Consider the following 18009-nt stretch of genomic DNA (forward strand, 5'->3'; position numbering starts at 1 on the left):
TATAGTGGGTATAGTGGGTAGAAGGTATAGAGGGGTATAGTGGGTATTTACGTTATAGTGGGTATAGTGGGTATTGTGGGCTATAGAGTGGTATAGTGGGTAGAGGGTATAGAGGAGCATAGAGGCTATAATGGTATAGTGGGTATAGTGGGTAGAGGGTATAGAGGAGCATAGATCAGCCTGTATTCTGACCAGACCAGTCAGGTAGAAATAAAGAGTATAGATCAGCTTGTATTCTGACCAGACCAGTCAGGTAGAAATAAAGAGTATAGATCAGCCTGTATTCTGACCAGAGCAGTCAGGTAGAAATAAAGAGTATAGATCAGCCTGTATTCTGACCAGACCAGTCAGGTAGAAATAAAGAGTATAGATCAGCCTGTATTCTGACCAGACCAGTCAGGTAGAAATAAAGAGTATAGATCAGCCTGTATTCTGACCAGACCAGTCAGTATAGATCAGCCTGTATTCTCACCAGACCAGTCAGGTATAAATATTTAGTATAGATCAGCCTGTATTCTGACCAGACCAGTCAGGTAGAAATAAAGAGTATAGATCAGCCTCTATTCTGACCAGACCAGTCAGTATAGGTTGTTACCTGGGACAGGTGCAGGGGTAGTCTTGCTGCTTGTGGGAGGGAGCAGTTTGACATGAGAGGAGTGGAACCAGCCTCTTCGTGGCCCCTTCCCTCGGACCTGGAGGACAGAACACACATCCACTGCTGTTCTTTCATTTGAACCAGGAAGTCACATTGAGTTTGACATCGCTTTCTCCTGGACAAGAAAACTGCCTAATCCTGTGCATATACACAAGCAGCCAATTCTGATATTTTTCATTTTGTCTTTTGACCAATCAGATCTTATGCCGATTATTGGGTAAAAGATCAGAATTGGGCTGCCTGTGTAAAGGCAGTCTAAGTCTACATCCATAGGGTGTAAGGTGAAGTTGCATGGACGTAGATCCGGGGTCAGTTTTACATTAAGGTTAGGATTGGGGAAGGAACCGAAGGGAAACCAGAGCACACAATACAATAGGTAGATGTTATGTCAGCTGACCTGCAATTCCCCAAGCCACCAGCCGGAGGAGTTCTTGGCATGGACCACGATCAGTTGCCCCGGTGACAGACTTAGCTGCTCTGTAGTCAGGGTGATCGCCTGGGCGATCTCTATCGACCAATCAGAGAGACAGGTTGGAGGATCAGACAATATCTACTGTCACTCACTTCAGTCTGAAATGCTTCTATTATAACTACTAGGCTTTAGCACGGCTACATTTATATATGTGTGTGTGTGTGTGTGTGTTTGTGTATGTGTGTGTGTGTTTGCGTGTGTTTGCTTGTGTGTGCGTGTGTGTGTGTGTGTGTGTGTGTTTGTATGTGTGCGTGCATGTGTGTGTGTGTATGTTTGTACGTGTGCGTGCATGTGTGTGTATGTGCGTGTTTGTATGTGTGCGTGCATGTGTGTGTGCGTGTTTGTATGTGTGCGTGCATGTGTGTGTGTGTGTGTGTGTGTGTGTGTGTGTGTGTGTGTATGCGTGTGTGTCCTCACCAGGTTTCTTGGAAGCAGCTCCAGGCCTAGTGACCTGGAAACACAAAGCAAACCTTAAAATAACAACTCTCCAGAACACATTGTTGTGATGTTGTATTGCATTACAACAACGGTGACAGACTGTAAAGTGACTGAAACCTCTTCTCTTAGTATTGTTCTGGTTATCAAACTTCATTGGTTGCTGTACTGTCTAATAGCATTTTTACACCAGCCGGAGTACTCATGAATTTAGGAAGGACTGAAACGTCACCATGTTTTGTTCATCTGTTGTTGCCTAAACTCCCAGGGTTTTCCAGATATCCGGTTGAAAAATTCCCAGAATCGAAAGGGAATAAGCAGAAAAAACAGAATCTTCCAACTGGGACTCAACCTGACATGAGTCTTCTTAGTCCTCTCCTCTGGTTGAATGAGTCTTCTTAGTCCTCTCCTCTCCTCTCCTCTGGTTGAATGAGTCTTCTTAGTCCTCTTCTCTCCTCTGGTTGAATGAGTCTTCTTAGTCCTCTCCTCTCTCCTCTCCTCTGGTTGAATGAGACTTCTTAGTCCTCTTCTCTCCTCTGGTTGAATGAGTCTTCTTAGTCCTCTCCTCTCCTCTGGTTTAATGAGTCTTCTTAGTCCTCTCCTCTCCTCTGGTTGAATGAGTCTTCTTAGTCCTCTTCTCTCCTCTGGTTGAATGAGTCTTCTTAGTCCTCTCCTCTCCTCTCCAATGGTTGAATGAGTCTTGTTAGTCCTCTTCTCTCCTCTGGTTGAATGAGTCTTCTTAGTCCTCTTCTCTCCTCTGGTTGAATGAGTCTTCTTAGTCCTCTCCTCTCCTCTCCAATGGTTGAATGAGTCTTGTTAGTCCTCTCCTCTGGTTTAATGAGTCTTCTTAGTCCTCACCTCTCCTCTGGTTGAATGAGTCTTCTTAGTCCTCTCCTCTGGTTGAATGAGTCTTCTTAGTCCTCTCCTCTCCTCTGGTTGAATGAGTCTTCTTAGTCCTCTCCTCTCTCCTCTCCTCTGGTTGAATGAGTCTTGTTAGTCCTCTTCTCTCCTCTGGTTTAATGAGTCTTCTTAGTCCTCTCCAATGGTTGAATGAGTCTTCTTAGTCCTCTCCTCTCTCCTCTCCTCTGGTTGAATGAGTCTTGTTAGTCCTCTTCTCTCCTCTGGTTGAATGAGTCTTCTTAGTCCTCTCCAATGGTTGAATGAGTCTTCTTAGTCCTCTCCTCGCTCCTCTCCTCTGGTTGAATGAGTCTTGTTAGTCCTCTCCTCTCCTCTGGTTGAATGAGTCTTCTTAGTCCTCTCCTCTCCTCTCCAATGGTTGAATGAGTCTTCTTAGTCCTCTCCTCTCCTCTGGTTGAATGAGTCTTCTTAGTCCTCTCCTCTCCTCTGGTTGAATGAGTCTTCTTAGTCCTCTCCTCTCCTCTGGTTGAATGAGTATTCTTAGTCCTCTCCTCTCCTCTGGTTGAATGAGTCTTCTTAGTCCTCTCCTCTCCTCTGGTTGAATGAGTCTTCTTAGTCCTCTCCTCTCCTCTGGTTGAATGAGTCTTCTTAGTCCTCTCCACTGGTTTAATGAGTCTTCTTAGTCCTCTCCTCTCCTCTGGTTGAATGAGTCTTCTTAGTCCTTTCCTCTCCTCTCCAATGGTTGAATGAGTCTTCTTAGTCCTCTCCTCTCCTCTCCAATGGTTGAATGAGTCTTCTTAGTCCTCTCCTCTCTCCTCTCCTCTGGTTGAATGAGTCTTCTTAGTCCTCTCCTCTCTCCTCTCCTCTGGTTGAATGAGTCTTGTTAGTCCTCTCCTCTCCTCTGGTTGAATGAGTCTTCTTAGTCCTCTCCTCTCCTCTCCAATGGTTGAATGAGTCTTCTTAGTCCTCTCCTCTCTCCTCTCCTCTGGTTGAATGAGTCTTCTTAGTCCTCTCCTCTCTCCTTTCCTCTGGTTGAATGAGTCTTCTTAGTCCTCTCCTCTCCTCTGGTTGAATGAGTCTTCTTAGTCCTCTCCTCTCCTCTGGTTGAATGAGTCTTCTTAGTCCACTCCTCTCCTCTGGTTGAATGAGTCTTCTTAGTCCTCTCCTCTCCTCTGGTTGAATGAGTATTCTTAGTCCTCTCCTCTCCTCTGGTTGAATGAGTCTTCTTAGTCCTCTCCTCTGGTTGAATGAGTCTTCTTAGTCCTCTCCTCTCCTCTGGTTGAATGAGTCTTCTTAGTCCTCTCCTCTGGTTGAATGAGTCTTCTTAGTCCTCTCCACTGGTTTAATGAGTCTTCTTAGTCCTCTCCTCTCCTCTGGTTGAATGAGTCTTCTTAGTCCTCTCCTCTCCTCTGGTTGAATGAGTCTTCTTAGTCCTCTCCTCTGGTTTAATAAGTCTTCTTAGTCCTCTCCTCTCCTCTCCAATGGTTGAATGAGTCTTCTTAGTCCTCTCCTCTCCTCTCCAATGGTTGAATGAGTCTTCTTAGTCCTCTCCTCTCTCCTCTCCTCTGGTTGAATGAGTCTTCTTAGTCCTCTGCTCTCTCCTCTCCTCTGGTTGAATGAGTCTTGTTAGTCCTCTCCTCTCCTCTGGTTGAATGAGTCTTCTTAGTCCTCTCCTCTCTCCTCTCCTCTGGTTGAATGAGTCTTCTTGGTCCTCTCCTCTCTCCTCTCCTCTGGTTGAATGAGTCTTCTTAGTCCTCTCCTCTCTCCTCTCCTCTGGTTTAATAAGTCTTCTTAGTCCTCTCCTCTCCTCTCCAATGGTTGAATGAGTCTTCTTAGTCCTCTCCTCTCCTCTCCAATGGTTGAATGAGTCTTCTTAGTCCTCTTCTCTCCTCTGGTTGAATGAGTCTTCTTAGTCCTCTCCTCTCCTCTGGTTGAATGAGTCTTCTTAGTCCTCTCCTCTGGTTTAATAAGTCTTCTTAGTCCTCTCCTCTCCAATGGTTGAATGAGTCTTCTTAGTCCTCTTCTCTCCTCTGGTTGAATGAGTCTTCTTAGTCCTCTCCTCTCCAATGGTTGAATGAGTCTTCTTAGTCCTCTCCTCTCCTCTGGTTGAATGAGTCTTCTTAGTCCTCTCCTCTCCTCTGGTTGAATGAGTCTTCTTAGTCCTCTCCTCTCCTCTCCTCTCCTCTCCTCTCCTCTCCTCTCCTCTCCTCTCCTCTCCTCTCCTCTGGTTGAATGAGTCTTCTTAGTCCTCTCCTCTGGTTTAATGAGTCTTCTTAGTCCTCTTCTCTCTCCTCTTCTCTGGTTGAATGAGTCTTCTTAGTCCTCTTCTCTCCTCTCCTCTGGTTGAATGAGTTCGAGATAGAGGCAGTGTTGTGGGTAACGCGTTATAAAGTACTCAAATGACTTATTTTGTTGTAATGAGTATCTTAACGCGTTAGTTTTTCAATTTAAGTAAAACAGATACTTTTTCAAATAAGGAAATTGTATCAAAGTAACTTTTTTTTTATTTTTCTGCCAAATAAAAATTCACACTTCCTGTTTCTTCAAGAACGTGGCAGGAAGCTAGCAAGATGACAGAGCCAACAGGCCTTTATATGGTGGAAGTATTCACATTATTTAGAATTGATATAAGGAAAAAAAGGAAAACATAATAATAAAATGCTAACTGAGCCTCGGGGCTAAACGCTTGTCAACTGAGAAGAACTCAAATATCAAGAAGCACCTTCAAGCCCGAGCACATCTCCACAAGACCGGTGGAGGAAGACCAACGCCAGCCAACCGTCACTGATCCCGAAGATTATCATTTTTTTTTTTTTGACGGCCTAGGAACAGTGGGGTTAACTGCCTGTTCAGGGGCAGAACGACAGATTTGTACCTTGTCATCTCGGGGGATCCATTCTTGAACTTGAACGTTCCACTTTGAATATCCCGCGAGTTCTAAGTAGGCAAGCCATTCTAAGGCGGTACGCACCCTCTACTGGGCATGACAATGACCAAGGCATTTCAGAGGGTTTTCGTTTTTTTTGGAAAACGCAAAAGTAATGTAACGACTGTCGAGTTACTTTCCACAGTAACACTAATGTAACAAGTTACTTTCCACAGTAACACTGTAATGTAACAAGTTACTTTCCACAGTAACACTGTAATGTAACAAGTTACTTTCCACAGTAACACTGTAATGTAACAAGTTACTTTCCACAGTAACACTGTAATGTAACAAGTTACTTTCCACAGTAACACTGTAATGTAACAAGTTACTTTCCACAGTAACACTGTAATGTAACAAGTTACTTTCCACAGTAACACTGTAATGTAACAAGTTACTTTCCACAGTAACACTGTAATGTAACAAGTTACTTTCCACAGTAACACTGTAATGTAACAAGTTACTTTCCACAGTAACACTAATGTAACAAGTTACTTTTAATGGCAGCTGAAACCTGACAAGTTACTGTCAATAGTAACTTACACCAAAAACTGGCCAGGTGTCAGGGTCAAGGATCAAGGGTCGGGGATACTAACCTCTGGTTCCATGGGTTTGACGTAGTTGGAAGGGAACACTCCGGTCCGGTTTCCAATGCACCCCCTCCACCACTCCCCCTCCTGCTCTGTTACCATGACTACGTCCCCCTCAGAGAACGTCAGGTCGCCTGCCTCCGGGCTCTCATAGGTGAACAGGGCCACGAACTCTGATTGGACAAAACACAGCTTGGTGAGAAACAACAGATCTTCTAATAATCAAACAGCAACCTTTTACCGGTGTGCTTTATCCAAATGAAACACTATTCCCTATATAGTGCACTACTTTTGACCAGAGCATTTGGGACACACTCTGGCTGAAAGTGAATGAGGGATAAAGAGACACACTCACCTTCTATCTGGCTGGGATCTGGGCTCTCCAACTCATCAACAGCGGTGTGTAGAGGTCTGTAGACAACACATACACTCTCAGTGTAGTATGTAGACAACACTCTCAGTGTAGTATATAGATACCACTCTCAGTGTAGTATATGGACAACACTCTCAGTGTAGTATATAGACAACACTCTCAGTGTAGTATATAGACAACACTCTCAGTGTAGTATATAGATACCACTCTCAGTGTAGTATATAGACAACACTCTCAGTGTAGTATATAGACAACACTCTCAGTGTAGTATATAGATACCACTCTCAGTGTAGTATATAGACAACACTCTCAGTGTAGTATATAGATACCACTCTCAGTGTAGTATATAGACAACACTCTCAGTGTAGTATATAGACAACACTCTCAGTGTAGTATATAGACAACACTCTCAGTGTAGTATATAGATACCACTCTCAGTGTAGTATATAGACAACACTCTCAGTGTACTATATAGACAACACTCTCAGTGTAGTATATAGACAACACTCTCAGTGTAGTATATAGACAACACTCTCAGTGTAGTATATAGACAACACTCTCAGTGTACTATATAGATACCACTCTCAGTGTAGTATATAGACAACACTCTCAGTGTAGTATATAGATAACACTCTCAGTGTAGTATATAGACAACACTCTCAGTGTAGTATATAGACAACACTCTCAGTGTACTATATAGATACCACTCTCAGTGTAGTATATAGACAACACTCTCAGTGTAGTATATAGATAACACTCTCAGTGTAGTATATAGACAACACTCTCAGTGTAGTATATAGACAACACTCTCAGTGTAGTATATAGACAACACTCTCAGTGTAGTATATAGACAACACTCTCAGTGTAGTATATAGACAACACTCTCAGTGTAGTATATAGACAACACTCTCAGTGTAGTATATAGACAACACTCTCAGTGTAGTATATAGATAACACTCTCAGTGTAGTATATAGACAACACGCTCAGTGTAGTATATAGATACCACTCTCAGTGTACTATATAGATACCACTCTCAGTGTAGTATATAGACAACACTCTCAGTGTAGTATATAGACAACACTCTCAGTGTAGTATATAGACAACACTCTCAGTGTAGTATATAGACAACACTCTAAGTGTAGTATATAGACAACACTCTCAGTGTAGTATATAGACAACACTCTCAGTGTAGTATATAGACAACACTCTCAGTGTAGTATATAGACAACACTCTCAGTGTAGTATATAGACAACACTCTCAGTGTAGTATATAGATGTAGACAACACTCTCAGTGTAGTATATAGACAACACTCTCAGTGTAGTATTTAGATACCACTCTCAGTGTAGTATATAGACAACACTCTCAGTGTAGTATATAGACAACACTCTCAGTGTAGTATATAGATGTAGACAACACTCTCAGTGTAGTATATAGATGTAGACAACACTCTCAGTGTAGTATATAGACAACACTCTCAGTGTAGTATATAGATACCACTCTCAGTGTAGTATATAGACAACACTCTCAGTGTAGTATATAGATAACACTCTCAGTGTAGTATATAGACAACACTCTCAGTGTAGTATATAGACAACACTCTCAGTGTACTATATAGATACCACTCTCAGTGTAGTATATAGACAACACTCTCAGTGTAGTATATAGATAACACTCTCAGTGTAGTATATAGACAACACTCTCAGTGTAGTATATAGACAACACTCTCAGTGTAGTATATAGACAACACTCTCAGTGTAGTATATAGACAACACTCTCAGTGTAGTATATAGACAACACTCTCAGTGTAGTATATAGACAACACTCTCAGTGTAGTATATAGACAACACTCTCAGTGTAGTATATAGATAACACTCTCAGTGTAGTATATAGACAACACTCTCAGTGTAGTATATAGATACCACTCTCAGTGTACTATATAGATACCACTCTCAGTGTAGTATATAGACAACACTCTCAGTGTAGTATATAGACAACACTCTCAGTGTAGTATATAGACAACACTCTCAGTGTAGTATATAGACAAAACTCTCAGTGTAGTATATAGACAACACTCTAAGTGTAGTATATAGACAACACTCTCAGTGTAGTATATAGACAACACTCTCAGTGTAGTATATAGACAACACTCTCAGTGTAGTATATAGACAACACTCTCAGTGTAGTATATAGACAACACTCTCAGTGTAGTATATAGATGTAGACAACACTCTCAGTGTAGTATATAGACAACACTCTCAGTGTAGTATTTAGATACCACTCTCAGTGTAGTATATAGACAACACTCTCAGTGTAGTATATAGATGTAGACAACACTCTCAGTGTAGTATATAGATGTAGACAACACTCTCAGTGTAGTATATAGACAACACTCTCAGTGTAGTATATAGATACCACTCTCAGTGTAGTATATAGACAACACTCTCAGTGTAGTATATAGACAACACTCTCAGTGTAGTATATAGACAACACTCTCAGTGTAGTATATAGATGTAGACAACACTCTCAGTGTAGTATATAGACAACACTCTCAGTGTACTATATAGACAACACTCTCAGTGTAGTATATAGATGCCACTCTCAGTGTAGTATATAGACAACACTCTCAGTGTAGTATATAGACAACACTCTCAGTGTAGTATATAGATGTAGACAACACTCTCAGTGTAGTATATAGATGTAGACAACACTCTCAGTGTAGTATATAGACAACACTCTCAGTGTAGTATATAGATACCACTCTCAGTGTAGTATATAGACAACACTCTCAGTGTAGTATGTAGACAACACTCTCAGTGTAGTATATAGACACCACTCTCAGTGTAGTATATAGATGTAGACAACACAAACACACTCTCAGTGTAGTATATAGACAACACTCTCAGTGTAGTATATAGACAACACTCTCAGTGTAGTATATAGATGTAGACAACACAAACACACTCTCAGTGTAGTATATAGACAACACTCTCAGTGTAGTATATAGACAACACTCTCAGTGTAGTATATAGACAACACTCTCAGTGTAGTATATAGACAACACTCTCAGTGTAGTATATAGACAACACTCTCAGTGTAGTATATAGACAACACTCTCAGTGTAGTATATAGACAACACTCTCAGTGTAGTATATAGATGTAGACGACACTCTCAGTGTAGTATATAGATGTAGACAACACTCTCAGTGTAGTATATAGACAACACTCTCAGTGTAGTATATAGACAACACTCTCAGTGTAGTATATAGATACCACTCTCAGTGTAGTATATAGACAACACTCTCAGTGTAGTATATAGATGTAGACGACACAAACACACTCTCAGTGTAGTATATAGACAACACTCTCAGTGTAGTATATAGACAACACTCTCAGTGTAGTATATAGATACCACTCTCAGTGTAGTATATAGACAACACTCTCAGTGTAGTATATAGACAACACTCTCAGTGTAGTATATAGACAACACTCTCAGTGTAGTATATAGACAACACTCTCAGTGTAGTATATAGATGTAGACGACACAAACACACTCTCAGTGTACATGCAAACTATATGTATGCTTTCTTGTGCATGTTTGTAATTTGTGTCTATATCAGTGTGTGTGTTTATCATTACTCAGTGTGTGTGTTTATCATTACTCTGTGTGTGTGTTGTTTTCCTGGGAGGAGTCTTTGATGGGGGTGACGCTGGGGGCGGGGATCCGTCCTGCCCCTGCAATCTCTCCGTCAGGAAGTCTGAGTAACAGGACGTTAGGACAGATTAAGACACACGAGACATGCATAGAGATAGAGGACTCTAGATGGATAGAACCCGTTTTAGGACATGCCCATTGAAGGCTTCCACCATTTTAAAGTAGTCAACTGGGTGGGAATTCCTATGGGACGGGCACTATCAGCCAATTATCAGAGCATTGGCTGTTTCTTCAAATTGGGTTAGCTGGTTTTGTAAACGGCTTTAAGATATATCACTGCCACCATCTCGTGGCCACAACACATGAATGACAGGACTGGGTTCAGGACCTCCGGTGGAGGTTAATCACCTGTATTAGCTTAACGCTTCCAAATCAAATTAAGAAGAAAATTAACAAATGGAGTTAGACTCAATGTTGCTATCCACAAACGCCAATATGATACAGACTTGTTTCTATCTCTATAGGAGATGAGACCTATAGAATACATGAGACAGGCTGAGTCCCGGATGGCACCCTAAATGTGGAACCCAATGGGCCCTGGTCAAGAGTACTGCACTAAATAGGGAATAGGGTGCCATTTGAGACTAACGGAATGTTGTGATGGTTCCATTCTCTTACCCCGGGCTGGGTGGTAGTGTTGGACAGGAAGGGGGCAGTAGGTCAGAGGCAAGGGGGGTGGTGCATCTCTCAGCATAGCTCTGGGGGAACCAGCCCCTGTTCCCACGGTAACTACCACACAGCCAACCAGGCTCCCCCACCATCTCATCATCTACCTGCATCATGGTAAACAGAGTTGAAGTGGTGTCAGTGGGAGTCCACTTTAACACGTGTGTGTTCGAGTGTGTGTGTGTGTCTGTGTGTGTACCTCTATGAAACAGTCAGCGTCCAGGCTGAGCTCGTCAGCGTTGCGTGCGGTGAAGGGGTACAGGGCTCTGCAGGAGGTCAGGGTTAATAAACTATCTGCATTCAGCACTGGATGCTGGCGGCCTCCTCTCTCCTGCGGCTCAATTCGCCTCCTTCTCTCCTCCTCCTCTCTCCTCTCTGACTCCAGCTTGGCTTGTCTGATGAGAGGACACACACAGACACCGTGTACACTGAGCATCAGTGGAAGCTCCTCAGAAGGTGAAGGGGAGGATTCCTCAGCGAAAACATGAGAAATGGTAGCTAGCTTCCGGGTTTATCGGGCGGTTGTTAAGAAGCGCGGCGGGTCATGTTTCGGAGGACACGTGATTCGACCTTCGCCTCTCCAGAGGCCCGTTGGGATGAGACAAGATCGTAAATTAATCACGAAATAGGAGAGAAATAGGGGAGAAATAGGGGAGAAATAGGGGAGAAAAAGGGGAGAAATAGGGGAGAAAAAGGGGAGAAAAAGGGGAGAAATAGGGGAGAAATAGGGGAGAAATAGGGGAGAAATAGGGGAGAAAAAGGGGAGAAATAGGGGAGAAATAGGGGAGAAAAAAATAAAGTAAAATAAATATTCAGTACCAGTCAAAAGTTTGGACACACCTAGTCATTCCAGGGTGTTTCTTTATTTTGATCAAAACTATGAAATAACACAATGTGGATATCGGGCTATCTTGTGTATACCAACCCTAACTCGTCACAACACAGCTGAGTGGCTCAAACGCATTAAGAAGGAAAGAAATTCCACAAATGTACTTTTAACAAGGCACACCTGTTAATTTAAAATGGTGACTACCTCATGAAGCTGGTTGAGAGAATGCCAAGAGTGTGCAAAGCTGTCATCAAGGCAAAGCGTAACTACTTTGAAGAATCTAAAATCTAAAATATATTTTGATTTGTTTAACAGTTTTGATGATTCCATTTGATTCTACATGTTACTACATGATTCCATGTGATTCTACATGTTACTACATGATTCCATGTGATTCTACATGTTACTACATGATTCCATGTGATTCTACATGTTACTACATGATTCCATGTGATTCTACATGTTACTACATGATTCCATGTGATTCTACATGTTACTACATGATTCCATGTGATTCTACATGTTACTACATGATTCCATGTGATTCTACATGTTACTACATGATTCCATGTGATTCTACATGTTACTACATGATTCCATATGATTCCACATGATTCTACATGTTACTACATGATTCCATATGATTCCACATGATTCTACAAGTTACTACATGATTCTACATGATTCTACATGATACTACATTATTCCATATGTATTATTTTAGAGTTTTGATGTCTTCACTATTATTCTACAACTGTACTGTATATACTAAATATGTTCACGTCACAAAATAATTGATTAAAACTGTTTTGCAATGGTCTACAGTAGCCTCAACAGCACTATGTAGAGTAGCAACATGGTGTAGCCGGAGGACAGCCAGCTTCTGTCCTCCTCTGGGTACATTGACTTTAATACAAAACCGAGGAGGCTCATGGTTCTCACACCCTTCCATAGACTTACACAGTAATTATGACAACTTCTGGAGGATGTCCTCCAACCTATCAGAGCTCTTGCAACATGAACCGACATTTGTCCACCCAATCAAAGGGTCAGAGAATAAATCTAGTACTGAAAGCACAAGCTACAGCTAGCTAGCGCTGCAGTGAGTAAAATGTTGCATGTACAAGACTCAAAGAGGGAGAAGGACAATAGACAATAGAACAAAGACATTTCCTCAAAAATGAAGGGTAAGCAAGAGAGAGGGGAAGAAAGAGAGCTAGCTATATTTTGTAGTATTGTTTTTCACTTTTACTTAGCTAGTTGGTTTAGCCGACTGAAACACCTGGCTAAAACAGAGAGGGACGCTAGCTGGCTATGGCTATCCAACAGACAGGGATGCTATGTTAGCTAGCTGACTATGGCTATCCAACACTGGATCTCTTCCAAGTCAAGGTAAGCTTTTGGTTTTATTAATTTATAGTCAAAGGGGCCTGTCGGTGTAACTGCTAAAGTGCTTGCTAACTATACTGAATGATTTACTAATGTGTTAGTGCTATAGTGCATTCGGAAGGTATTTATGTTACAGCCTTATTCTAAAATGTATTACATTTATTTTTCCTCATCAATCTACACACAATACCCCATAACAGGTTTTAAGAAATGTTTGCAAATGTATAAAAAAAAAATTGAAATACCACATTTAGATAAGTATTCAGACCCTTTACTCCGTACTTTGTTGAAGCACCTTTGGCAGCGATTACAGCCTCGAGTCTTCTTGGGTATAACGCTACAAGCTTGGCACACCTGTACTTGGAGAGTTTCTCCCATTCTTCTCTGAGGATCCTCTCAAGATCTGTCAGGTTGGATGGGGAGTATTGCTGCACAGCTATTTTCAGGTCTCTCCAGAGATGTTTGATCAGGTTCAAGTCTGGGCTTTGGCTGGGCCAGTCAAGGACATTCAGAGTCTTGTCCTGAAGCCACTCCTGCGTTGTAATGGCTGTGTGCTTAGGGTCATTGTGCTGTTGGAAGGTGAACCTTCACCCTAGAGTGAGGTCCTGAGCACTCTGGAGCAGATTTTCATCAATGATCTCTCTGTCTTCCATTTATCTTTGCCTTGATCCTGGTAAATGCTGCCACCACCATGCTTCACCGTAGGGATGGCGCCAGGTTTCCTCCAGACATGACCCTTGGCATTCAGGTCAAAGAGTTTAATCTTGGTTTCATCAGACAGAGTCTTTAGGTGCCTTTTGGCAAACTCCAAGCTGGGCTGTCATGCTCCTTTTACTGAGGAGTATCTTCCGTCTGGCCACTCTACCATAAAGGCCTGATTGGTGGAGTGCTGCAGAGATGGTTGTCCTTCTGGAAGGTTCTCCCATTCCACAGAGGAACATTGGAGCTCTGTCAGAGTGACCATTGGGTTCTTGGTCACCTCCCTGACTAAGGACATTCTTCAGCTCCAGGAAAAGTCTTGGTGGTACAAACTTCTTAAATTTAAGAATAATGGAGGCCACTGAGTTTTTGGGGACCTTCAATGCGCCAGAAATGTTTTGGTACCCTTCCTCAGATCTGTGACTCAACACAATCCTGTCTCAGAGCTCTACGAACAATTCCTTTGACCTCGTGGCTTGGTTTTTGCTCTTTTTGCTCTGACATGCACTGTCAACTGTGTGACCTTAAATAGCTAGGTTTGTGCCTTTCCAAATCATGTCCAATCAATTAAATTACCACAGGTGAACTCCAAATCAAGTTGTAGAAACATCTCAAGGATGATCAATGGAAACAGGATGCACCTAAGCTCAATTCGAGTCCCATAGCAAAGGGTCTGAATACTTGTGGTAAATAAGGTATTTTTGCTTTTATGTTTAATACATTAGCAAAAACAATTTTAAAATCTGTTTTCGCTTTGTCAATATATTGTGTGTAGATTGATGAGGATTTTTTTTTTGTATTTATTCAATCCATTTTAGAATAAGGCTGTAATGTAACAAAATGTGGAAAAGTCAAGGGGTCTGAATACTTTCCAAATGCACTGTATTAGCTATTTGCTAAACTCGCAATAACATCTGCTAACCATGTGTATGTGACCAATAACATCTGCTAACCATGTGTATGTGACCAATAACATCTGCTAACCATGTGTATGTGACCAATAACATCTGCTAACCATGTGTATGTGATCAATAACATCTGCTGACCATGTGTATGTGATCAATAACATCTGCTAACCATGTGTATGTGACCAATAAAATGTGATTTGATATTGACTATGACATTAGGTAATACGGTGACAATGATGTAGGCTGTGTGTAGCGGTTATGGTATGAAGGTTCAGCTTGAAAAGTTTTTTTTTGTCTGGTCACATACAGCTGATGTGTTGTGCATTGAAGTCCACAAGCATTGCCCTGCATGAAGACCCACAACCTTCAACAGAGAGAACATTTTTCGGACACTGAGTTGAACATTGCACTCCAAAACACCTTGATAATCTGCTGATTTCATGGGCCCAGTACCAGAGGCAGAAGAGCAACCCCGCAGCACTATCGATCCTCCACCATTATTGATTGTAGGGAGGGTGCTCTTTTCCTTGAATGCTTCATTTGGTAAACATAGGAAGACCCCACTGCTGAAGGAGACACTCGAAAGCTTTGATTGAACTTCTCCAAAACACATCTATCTAAATCCCGGGGAAAATATTTTGTAGACCAAATACAGATCAGTGCTGTGTTTACTGATGGGGCGGCAGGGTAGCCTAGTGGTTAGAGCGTTGGACTAGTAACCGAAAGGTTGCAAGATCAAATCCCTGAGCTGACAAGGTACAAATCTGTTGTTCTGCCCCTGAACAAGGCAGTTAACCCACTGTTCCTAGACGTCATTGTAAATAAGAATTTGTTCTTAACTGACTTGCCTGGTTAAATAAAGGATAAATAAAAATTAAAACACTGACGACCAAATGTAGAACTATACAACGGTCAGTATATTGGACGTTTAGTGTGTCTTCAACTCACCTGGCAGCCTCTTCATCGCCCCTCCTCTTTCTCTCTCTTTCCTCTTCTCTCCCTCTCTCCATCTCTCTCAGTTTCAGCTCCTTGACCCGGCCGAGGTCCTCCAGAACAGCCTGCTGCTTCCTCTGCCGCTCCCTCAAGTCCTAACATAACCACAACATCACATAACCATCATACAACTATAACCATCACACAACATTACATAACCACAACATCACATAACCACAACATCACATAACCACAACATCACATAACCACAACATCACATAACCACAACATCACATAACCATCATACAACTATAACCATCACACAACATCACATAACCACAACATCACATAACCACAACATCACATAACCACAACATCACATAACCATAACATAACCAACATTTACATTTTAGTCATTTAGCAGACGCTCCCATTGAGAGCGATTTACAGTAGTGATTACGGGGGAATCGAGCCCACTACCCTGGTGTTGCTAAGCTACACGGGGGACAACACAACCACAACCACCATACAAACACATCCACAACCCAACCACCATACAAACACATCCACACCCCAACCCCAACCACAACACAACCACAACACAACCATCATACAAACACATCCACACCCCGACCACAACACAACCATCATACAAACACAACACAACCATCATACAAACACATCCACACCCCAACCACAACACAACCATCATACAAACACATCCACACCCCAACCACAACACAACCATCATACAAACACATCCACAACCATCATACAAACACATCCACACCCCAACCACAACACAACCATCATACAAACACATCCACAACCATCATACAAACACAACACAACACAACACAACCACAACACAACCATCATACAACCACAACACAACCACCAGTGTGTATTATAACTCAACATGGAATCGAAATGTAAACAAAAACAAGGCAGAGTATTCATCAGTAATACTGTCACTATGAGGGACTGATGTAATAATAAACAAAAACAAGGAAAAAGGGGAGTTGATGAACTAATGATAAACAGACATATGCAGATGGAGGGACAGACGGAGAGAAGAATAACCTTGATAAGGAGGAAGAGTTGACTGAGACAGCCCAGCAGCGAGAGAAGAGACTGTAGAACACAGTCATCCATATCGACTGACTAGGGAGGAGGGAGGGGAGAGAGGGGAGAGGGAGGGAGAGAGAGATGGAGGGAGCGAGGGAGGGAGGGAGGGGAGAGCGAGAGGGAGAAAGGGAGGGGAGAGAGAGACGGAGGGGAGAGAGGAGACAGAGGGAGGGAGAGAGGGAGGGGAGACGGAGGGGGGAGGGGAGAGAGAGAGAGAGAGGGGAGACGGAGGGGGAGGGGAGAGAGAGAGGGATGGGAGACGGAGGGAGAGGGAGGGAGGGTAGAAAGGGAGGGGAGAGGGAGGAGGAGTAGAGAGGGAGAGGAGAGAGGGATGGTAGAGAGGGAGAGGAGAGAGGAATGGTAGAGAGGGAGAGGAGAGAGGAATGGAGGGAGGGGAGAGAGAGGGAGGAGAGAGGAATGGAGTGAGGGACGGAAAGGATGGGTGGAAAGAAAGAAGAGGGAGAAAGATAACAGTTAAAGGAATCCACAGGCAGCGAAATAAAGGAAGGAAGGAAGGAAGGAAGGCAGGAAAGAAGGAAGAAGCATGTTTTTCACTAGTTATTATTAGGATCATATTCTGAGGACAATACAAGGGAGATGTTTTTTCTTCTTCGTGTTTTCGTCTGTTGACGGCAAATATCTGACGGATCACGGCGGTCATCTTGGTGATTGTCTTGGGTGGTGCTGTGGTCCTCTCCATCCAACAGTCTCCTGTACTCTGAGATATCCGTCTCCAGGCGGTTCTTAAGTTCTAGCAGCCCGTCATAGACCTGCTTGGGCGATGGTGCCATGGAGCTGGGAGAGCTGGTCCTTCAGACTAGTCATCGTGCTCTGGAGCCCCGCCGGGCCCATCTGTGCAGAGTAGCGGTTCTGGATGTCTGTCAGGACGGGTGCACTCCAGGGACAATAGTGTGTGATTGCAATTTGGGGCATTTCTGCATGTGGGCATTCCTCTATCTGCAGTGCCCGAGAGGAGGGGGGGCGAGGTACACGGTCTACTGGTATCCTAGCTATATTTAGCTACTTATCCTGCCTCCCACCTGCTATTTACTTGTAATGTCTTTGTTTGTTGTCTCTCTATTGAACCAATCAACCCTTCTATGGGGAAGGGTAGTTGTAGTTCACCCTTCGGTGTAAGGCTCGGCTTCGGTGTAAGGCTCGGCTTCGGTGTAAGGCTCGGCTTCGGTGTCAGGCTCGGCTTCGGTGTCAGGCTCGGCTTCGGTGTCAGGCTCGGCTTCGGTGTCAGGCTCGGCTTCGGTGTCAGGCTCGGCTTCGGTGTCAGGCTCGGCTTCGGTGTCAGGCTCGGCTTCGGTGTCAGGCTCGGCTTCTTTGTCAGGCTTGGCTTGTCCACCAGAGGTCACAATGTCCTTCTTAGTTGTAGAGCTTCCCTGGTAGTGGAGGTGTTCAGATACTCAGATTCACCAGTGATTGTC

The 18009-nt window shown here is 43.0% G+C and overlaps 1 protein-coding gene across 1 annotated transcript in view; it reads right to left on the minus strand.

Moving 5' to 3' along the window:
* LOC110513701 (intersectin-2-like) overlaps positions 1-18009 on the minus strand; it is a 113054-nt gene that overhangs the window by 9232 nt on the left and 85813 nt on the right. The window contains exons 18-27 of the mRNA XM_036986810.1: positions 16532-16612; positions 15464-15603; positions 10890-11085; positions 10643-10797; positions 9972-10067; positions 6292-6347; positions 5943-6109; positions 1545-1578; positions 1053-1162; positions 596-692 (exon numbers count right to left, since the gene is read on the minus strand). Of these exons, the coding sequence (XP_036842705.1) occupies positions 596-692; positions 1053-1162; positions 1545-1578; positions 5943-6109; positions 6292-6347; positions 9972-10067; positions 10643-10797; positions 10890-11085; positions 15464-15603; positions 16532-16612 (1132 nt within the window). The remainder of the gene's footprint in view (positions 1-595; positions 693-1052; positions 1163-1544; positions 1579-5942; positions 6110-6291; positions 6348-9971; positions 10068-10642; positions 10798-10889; positions 11086-15463; positions 15604-16531; positions 16613-18009) is intronic.

The sequence above is a fragment of the Oncorhynchus mykiss genome, chromosome 8, assembly GCF_013265735.2.
Source record: "Oncorhynchus mykiss isolate Arlee chromosome 8, USDA_OmykA_1.1, whole genome shotgun sequence".
Taxonomy (NCBI): domain Eukaryota; kingdom Metazoa; phylum Chordata; class Actinopteri; order Salmoniformes; family Salmonidae; genus Oncorhynchus; species Oncorhynchus mykiss.